General features: G+C 47.4%; 1 protein-coding gene and 1 long non-coding RNA gene across 6 annotated transcripts in view; one reads left to right on the top strand and one right to left on the bottom strand.

Moving 5' to 3' along the window:
• Nucleotides 1-507: 507 nt before the first annotated feature.
• Nucleotides 508-1,010, bottom strand: LOC107182171. Its single transcript, XR_001512892.1, has 2 exons — nucleotides 923-1,010; nucleotides 508-761 (listed from the first exon to the last, which is right to left on the bottom strand). It is a non-coding gene; the product is annotated as an uncharacterized LOC107182171 (long non-coding RNA).
• The window catches only part of ZNF343 (zinc finger protein 343), a 21,115-nt gene continuing 13,697 nt past the window's right edge, over nucleotides 758-8,175 (top strand). For 2 of the 5 annotated variants that reach the window (XM_015560236.1, XM_006758114.2), the window contains exons 1-3: nucleotides 758-935; nucleotides 5,778-6,039; nucleotides 6,196-6,254. In XM_015560236.1, the coding sequence (XP_015415722.1) occupies nucleotides 6,006-6,039; nucleotides 6,196-6,254 (93 nt within the window). In that variant the 5' untranslated portion in view covers nucleotides 758-935; nucleotides 5,778-6,005. The other 3 variants (XM_015560234.1, XM_015560233.1, XM_015560235.1) reach the window with 3 other exon arrangements.

Raw genomic sequence — 8,175 nt, 5'->3', positions numbered from 1 at the left:
ATCCACGTTCAGATAATAGGCCAGAGAGCCAAGCTCAGCATGTGTGAGTGAGGCTTCCGTCCTCCAGGACCTGGATGAGAATTTGCCACTAAGTTTGAGGGCTTGGACAAGAGGATACCCACTATGTAGTATCCAAAGTGGGCGACTGCTTTGCCTTCCTGTTTCTCCTGCCAGTAAAGTGGGGATGCCCACAGGGGTGCGCGGGTGGCACGAAGCCACACTCAGATGGCGCTCATGAAAGGAGGTGTGCATGCTATGCAGTTTACCGGTAAGCCCAGAGCACTTAGCTGGGCCTGGGAGTAAAAACACAAGCCAAAGCGCAGAAACGGCTCCCAGCCTGCACTCTGCACCAGTCTGACCGTCAACCGGAAATGGCTCTTTTGCACGGAACTCTTCACCCCCCGGAGAGGCGGGGTGCGGAACCCTTCGGCAGAAGCTGCCGTAGAGATTTCTGGGAAGTGTAGTCTTTCCAGCGGATGAGTAGAAGGAACAGACTTCACTCCGGAATCACTGCCTGTCTTAGTTCGTTTTTTGGTTATTAAACAAATTAACTTTAGAGAGAGGCCTGCCTCAGGCCGGTGTGTTGCTCCACTTACTTATGCATTTGTGGGTTGATTCTTTTTCGTTGTTTGTTTTTCATTGGTGGGTTCTCGTATGTGCCCTGACGCGGGATGGAAGCTGCAACCTCGGCGGGTGAGAGGACGCGCTAACCCCCTGAGCACCCGGCCGAGGCCATCACTGCCTGTTCTGTGCGTGGGCATCTTAATAAAAGAGACGGATAGGCTGTCACTGCAACAGACATTGTCCAGTAATTAACCTCGTGGCCGCAGCCTCTCCCCTGGCGGCCATTGGAGGCGGAGCCTGCGGGGATGCTGGGAGCTGTGCTGGCGCCGTAGATCGGCGCAGGGCTGGGTGGACCTACCCCGCTGACGCTGGTGAGCGAACCGCCGAGGCCCTTGGCGGTGCTAACAGGAGGAGCGGGGCCCCGCGGGGTTAGGGACCCGGTGGAGTGAGGCTGGTGGAGGAGTGGCCGCAAGTCCGGGAGGTTTCGTTTTGGAAATAGGGCGCGGCCCCAGGTGCGCCTTTGGGGCGGGGGATGGGTTGAGACGCTCGGTGCTGTGCGCTAGGGGACCTTCTGTCTCCGGCTGGGGCGGGTGAGCTGGAACTGTGGTTTCTCTTTTGAAGGAGGTGAGATTATTTATTCTGGGCCAGACAACTAACGAAGAGGGAGGCGGCTGCAGTCGAGCACCCCGGGGTTTATTTGGGCCGTGCACACGAGTTCAGCCAGGCATCCCCTGGGGTGGGGTTGGGGCGTGGATCCGGCCATATAGCTCCCCGCGTCTTTCTAGCAAGGGAACCCCTACCTGGGTCCTGCGTGTCCGAGTGGTTGTGGGAACCTAGGATGGATCGTGAGTATGAAGAATTGGGTTTTTGTTTGTTTGCTTGCTTTGGTGGAGCTGAGTGTGGCTCAAGTAGTGATGGGGTGGGGACGGGGTTGGGGTGGGAATCTCAGGACCCGCAGTGCTTAGGTTTGTGGGGTGGTGGTGCTGGTGAGCTTCCTGTGGGCAGAACACACCTCCTGACCTAGGCCCTAGGGGGTCGTGGGGAGTGCCGTGGGTCTGGAGTCCTGGGGCTTTAGGGGTAGGGGAGGTGTGGGCCCAGGATGGACATCTGGTGCTGGTGGGTACCACCCGACCTTGACCTGCGTTTAGGCAGTTTTTTGAGTGGGGATGAGCCTGCTTCAGGGGCACCTGTTGTCCCGGGGCTTGTCATGGGGCAGGGGCGCGCTCTGCTTTGTGGCAAAGATCCCGGTTTGGCTGTAAATGCCCGTGGCCGGTTTTACTGGTTCTCCCTCTCCTTGTCTGCTTTTCTCTCATGTGTTGGGGTCAAACCTCTGGATTAGGGTTTTAGGGAATTAACCTCTGGATTCGGGCTTAGGGAATGTAGGTAGGGTGGGAACTTCTGAGGGCTGTTGACTGACTATCCAAATCACTTCTGGCATCTGGTGAGGCCTAGCTATCAGGACTCAAACTTTCATTTTATTTTTATTTTTGGTAAGGACAGATTTTAAACCTGCCCAGTACGTGAACCCCATGAAGCTATCACCAGATCCAGCATTTATTAATTCACTGCTAATCTTTGCATCTCCTCAGCCCTATGTGTGAATACACTTTGAGACTAGTCACACCCCACAGGTGTGACTACTACTAAGTAGTAAGGCCACTACTAACCTTACCCCTGACAGCTGGCTAAGGACGCGGGACTCCACATGGGGCTAGAGCGCAAATCTAGGCACTTTCTAGCTCTTCAACATGAGCAAGATTCATAACTCTGCCTCAGTTTATCACAAGACCTAACTCATGGGGCCTTTGGGAGGTAAAAATTGTACAGAGCCTGGTATACAGTAAGCTGTCTATGACGTCCTTCTCTGGCAGGTCTGAGGCTTTTTTTAAAGGAAGAGGAGCACCCCTTATTTCAGACTTGGCGATTTCTAGCCTGGTATCTGGGGCTGAGAGACAGTCCTGAGGTTCACAGTTCCTGTTTCAACCTCAGGTCCACGTTCTCATATCCCAGTGAGGATTGCATAGAGAAAATGGGCTCCTGGCAGCCCCGTTAAGGTGGGCACCACACACTGTTCACGTTCTTAGGGTGTTTTCTTTGCTCCAAGCTGTGGGTGAATTTCCTCTGCTCATTCTGACATCTTGAGTCCTGCAGTATCCCATTGGAGGCGTTTTGGTTCTTGTGAGGGCTGCACTTTTAAGAATAATTTTATTGATTTTTTTTTTTTTTTACAGAGAGGAAGGGAGAGGGATAGAGAGTTAGAAACATCGATGAGAGAGAAGCATCAATCAGCTGCCTCCTGCACACCCCCTACTGGGGATGTGCCTGCAACCAAGGTACATGCCCTTGACCGGAATTGAACCTGGGACCCTTCAGTCCCCAGGCCGACGCTCTATCCAGTGAGCCAAACCAGCTAGGGCAGGGCTGCACTTTTTTATACTCTTGTGTGGCTCTTGATGAAGCCATAAAAAGGCTTATTGGTTTGAGTGGCTAAGTTTCTACATGTCAAGATCTGTTGATGATGGATCTTTTTAAAAATATATATATATATTTTGATTTCAGAGAGGATGGGAGAGGGAGAGAAATAGAACATCAGTAATGAGAGAGAATCATTGATTGGCTGCCTCCTACACATGCCAACTGGGGATTGAGCCTGAAACCCAGGCATATGCCCTGACCGTGTATCGAAGCATGACCTCCTGGTTCATACGTTGACACTTAACCACTGAGCCATGCCAGTCTGGTGATGATGGATCTTTTGAACTGGAAAAACTTGTAAATTGAAAAAAAAAAGACAATTAAAAAAATTTTTTTTATACTGGCGAGTCATTATAGTCCCCCATTCTGTATATCTGATTTGGAAGCCCTTGCTTTTAAGTGCACTTTTAAATGGTCTAATCTAATTGGAATGTTCTTCATAGTAGCCACTGTAATTTTTTTAGGTTATAATTTCCTTGAGGGTTGCAGCAGTTTGGTAGGACCTTGGCCGAAAATGGAGTTTGGCTTACATTTCTTTTTGGCCGTATTTTGAAGTTTCCAATCCAGTAGTTACCAAGATAAGGTCTTAGGACATAAAATTTTTAGATTGTTTTTAATAGGATTTTGCCAGTTTTTTTCTTTCCTTTCTCTTCTTACATGCAGAACGATTGTACTTATAATGTCCTGATTTTTAAAATAATATCTATAAACATCTGAAGGTATTTGCTCACTGGGCATTATTTTAGGGAATGGTGAAGATAAAGGGCTTTGGAATGAAAATTTTGGATTCTAGGCTTGGCTTTGACACTGGGTTGCTGTGTGATCTTAAGACAAGTAAATGGACCTCATATGCCTTAGTTTCCTCCTCTGTGAGATGGGAAGGATAGAAGTGTCTACCTCTTGGCTGTGTTGTGAAGATTCATAGAACTCTGCGCTTAGTACAGTACCTGTTTTATAAATACTAACTATAAATACTAGCATTCGTGGGAGCAAAAGGGCTGTATTTATCAGCTTAGGCTAAGTTGTACTCCAGTAACACATGACTCGTGACCCACAGTCCAACCTTAAACCTAGTCTGATCCCTCCTCCTTTGTAGGTTGGCTCAGCACCGTGACCTTTTATAGTAGAAGGAAGGCCACTTGGAAACATGCTGCTCTCAGAACATGAGAGATGGTTGAATCATGCAATGCTTAGAAGTGGCCTGTCACTTTCTCTCACTTTTCATTGTCTAAGGCAAGACCTGATGTCACGGGCAGGAAGTACAGTCCTTTTAGAGAGAAGCAAATAATTGGGAACAATGATCAAATCTACCACAAAGGACTGTTTTATTCTAATCACTAGGCGTAGCGAAACCCCTGAGATGCGTTTCGTCTTATTAGAAGCTCGAATACTAGTAAAGAGAGTCATAGACATAGACAAATTGCAAGATGGTGTGATTAAGGTGAGATGCCCAGATTGGACAGAAGCGTGAGTGACCATCTCTACCTGTGTTGTTAGGGGATGAATCAAAAGGGCTTCTTTGAGGAGCCCTGGCTAGTCTCAGAAGGGAACTTGGCAACAGCAGAACTCCAGTCACTTGGACTGAGATTCTGGACAGGGTGTCTGAGTTGCTTCTGAAGGTGGGATAGCTCCTAACATCACCCACCTCCTTGGGACCACGTGGGTGGAGGACTTCGGATTGGGCCCATCAGGAGACACCCATGCACATCACGGATAAGGCCTTGTGGCATACATGTGCAGAAAAGAAGGTGTGTGTGTGGGAAGGTATCTGTACAGAGTCATTGTGAGGACTTGGAGCTCTACCTAAAGTAAGAAGGACTTAGTTTAGACACCCCCCCCTTCCCCCACAAGAGTACTGGGACGTAGGGGATGGAACACATTCAGAACAGCAGGAGCGGAGTTCTGAATGCCCCAGTTGGTCTGGAAGGAGACATTCCACAGGCAGTATGCTATGTCTTCTCTCTGACTGAGGCTCCAAGTGGCAGAGATTGTATAGAACACATGGAGCTTGAATCTGAGGTGTGGGGGTGGGAGGGAATTGCCAATTTTGTCACATAAGGGAGAGGGGCAGGGAACAGACTTGAGAGCTGGAAAGGAATGAGGTAAAAAAAAATTCCAAGGACTTGAGAGCTGGAAAGGAATGAGGTAAAAAAAATCCAAGGAGCCGGCCAGCGTGGCTCTGTGGTTGAGCATCGACCTGTGAACCAGGAGGTCACAGTTCTGATTCGTGGTCGGGGCACATGCCTGGGCTCTGTCCCCAGTGGGGGGCGTGCAGGAGGCAGCCGATCAATGATGCTCTCTCATCATTGATGTTCCTATCTCTCTGAAATAAATAAAAATATATTTTTTTTGTGGGGGGGGAATCCAAGGAACGCCCCCCATGGACTGAGACTCCATATTTGTTGAATGAGGAGGATGTGCGAGGACAGGACCCTCGTGAGGAGGCATGGGCTTAGGGCAGGGGTGGGCAAACTTTTTGACTCGAGGGCCACAATGGGTTCTTAAACTGGACCGGAGGGCCGGAACAAAAGCATGGATGGAGTGTTTGTGTGAACTAATATAAATTCAAAGTAAACATCATTACATCAAAGGGCATGGTTTTTTTGTTTGTTTGTTTGTTTTTAGTTTTATTCATTTCAAATGGCCGGGTTCGGCCCACGGGCCGTAGTTTGCCCACGGCTGGCTTAGGGCCTCCATTAAAGATCCTGGCACCGTCACATTTCTTCTCCATCCCACAGGTCCTGGTTCATGGAAACAAGAGGGGCGTGTACAAGTAAGGTTCGGAGAAGTCACTTCAGGCTGTGGAGCTCGATCTAGCGATGAAATGGCTTCTGCCTGCACTTGCGGTAGAATTCCACAGCAAACACGGGGCTGACTCGGGCCCTGACATTGCCTGACTCTCTGCCTGGGGAGGGCAGGACAGGGAAGAGAGTTTGCCTTTGGCGAGCAGGGAGGCTGTGCAGACCATGAAGACACTGAGTCAGAGTCATAAGGCAGAAGGTGAGTGTTGTTGGGAGTGTGGAGATGAAGAGGGAGAGCAAGGCTCCGGGTTTAGCTGAGTAAAGGGAGGGCTTCCCCCATCACAAGGCTTAGAGGAGCTACTCTGGGAGCCTCAGGGGAGGCCTGCTTTCTCACAGCTGCTTTTTCTCCCCCGAGGTTTGCCTTCTAATGATACTGACCGGCTCCAGAAAACGGAGGGAAAGCCCGAAATACTGGTGAGTTTGGATTACTGTTTTTTTTTTTAGTTTAGTTGTGTTTTTTTTTTAAATGAAATGCTGGCTTGTTTCACAAATACACAAAATAGGCATATTGTGTATTCTCTTTATTGGGAAGGGAACAGGCAATCAGCAAGTCACTTTATAATGATTCCTGCATTTGTGTGTTTTATTTCCCTTTATTTTATTTTCAAGATTAATAGTTAGAGTCCAGGAAACTTTAAAGCATAAGAGATGTATTTTTAAAAATTGCTTTAAATTCTTACCCGAGGATATGTTTCTCATAGTTTTGTGTTTTTTTTTTAGAGAAAGGGAGAGAGAGAGAGAGAGAGGGAGAGAAGGAGAAAAAAATACTAATGTGAGAGAGAAACATCGATTGGTTGCCTCCTGTACATGCCCCCAACCGGGGATCAAATCTACAAGCTAGGTAATGTGCCCTACTGGGAATCGAACTGGAAACTTTCTGGTGTTTAGGACAACACTCCAACTGGCTGGGGTGGGAAGTTTTAATTGGTTTTTATTGAGTCAAAGAACAAAGAGTAGGTCAATAGTGTGTATAATCCTTTTTGATCGAAATAAAATAAAAAACAAACACAAAATTAGAGCCCACATTCGTATCAGCAACAGGCAAAATCCTTTGGACAGATGAGACTTAATGTCAATATTCATAGGTTTACATGTGAAAGCATATTCACTTAGTTCACGTAACTCAATAATATTCCATGATTACCCAAGTTTGTAAATCCTATTCGGTATGCTTTTCTGCAATTGTACCCATGTTTGAAATCTATTAAGAAGTTGAAGTTTTTAAAGCTCTACTATAAATTTAAAAAACAACAACAGGTATTGCTCTCTATACTCCTTCCATCTTCTTTCCTTTAAATTTGATGTATTCTTTCATGTGAATGGTGCGTGTGCGATTCTACAAGCCAAATTAATAAGTTTATAAGTAGACTGTCCTTATCTTCAAGGAGCATTCAAGTTCTTTGGAAAAATAATGTATATAAAAAAAAGAAATGATGACAATAATTAGTAATTTTTACAGTAACAGTTGAGATGGTTACATAACTGCTAGCCTAAAGCTTTCAAACCAATGTGCAGCCGCTCACAGTTTATTGACAGTCAGCTCACAGGACACGTGAGCGCTTTTGGAATGCTGGTGTGAGGAGCTCCACAGACACTCTCCCCAGTGAAACAACCGAAGTGATTTAAAAAACTCCACCATTAAACCCAACCATTTAAAGTCTCTGAAAATTGTCCTAAGGACGTATAGCAAGTGGAGAAACATTTAATCAGGAAAATCTGTGTTTTAGCCTTGGCTGGGTAGCTCAGTTGGTTAGCGCATCATCCCGAAATGCCAAGGTTTCCAGTTCGATCCCCAGTCAGGGCATATACAAGAATGAACCAATGAATGCATAAATAAGCGGAACAACTAATCGATGTTTCTCTCTCAAATCAATACTTTTTTTAAAAAAAGAAAAAGAAAATCTAAGTCTCAGTGAAAACAGCAAATCTGTGGCACTTGTCCCACCCACAGTCTGCTCCGTCTGCCCACCTTTCAGCTCACCATAGTGGGAGCTCTACTCCAAGTGGGTACAGCAGGACGGTGGGGCTCTTTCTCCTCCCAGTTCCCAGTCTAGGACTGTACTTTTTCCCTGGGGAGATAAGCCACCAGCACTTCTCCTTCCCTCCGGATCCATGTTGCAGGCGAGGGGCAGAGAGATCTGGGGTTTTCTTTCTCCACCAGCCCCTGCTGGTGGGATAGAAGCTCTGTCCCAGGCCTAGGAGGTCAAGAATCAGTAAGGATCCTATTGCCTTCTCCCCTTCCTCAGAGGGCAGAGATTCTGTGCCAAGAGAGGCAAGCTGAGAAGAAAGGATCTTCCACCCCCACAGCCCCCCATCCCCCAGGGCACCACTCTTA

Source organism: Myotis davidii, unplaced genomic scaffold (assembly GCF_000327345.1).
Source record: "Myotis davidii unplaced genomic scaffold, ASM32734v1 scaffold32, whole genome shotgun sequence".
NCBI lineage: Eukaryota > Metazoa > Chordata > Mammalia > Chiroptera > Vespertilionidae > Myotis > Myotis davidii.
Note: the sequence above shows the minus strand (reverse complement) of the source record. Positions and strands in the feature narration are given on the sequence as shown.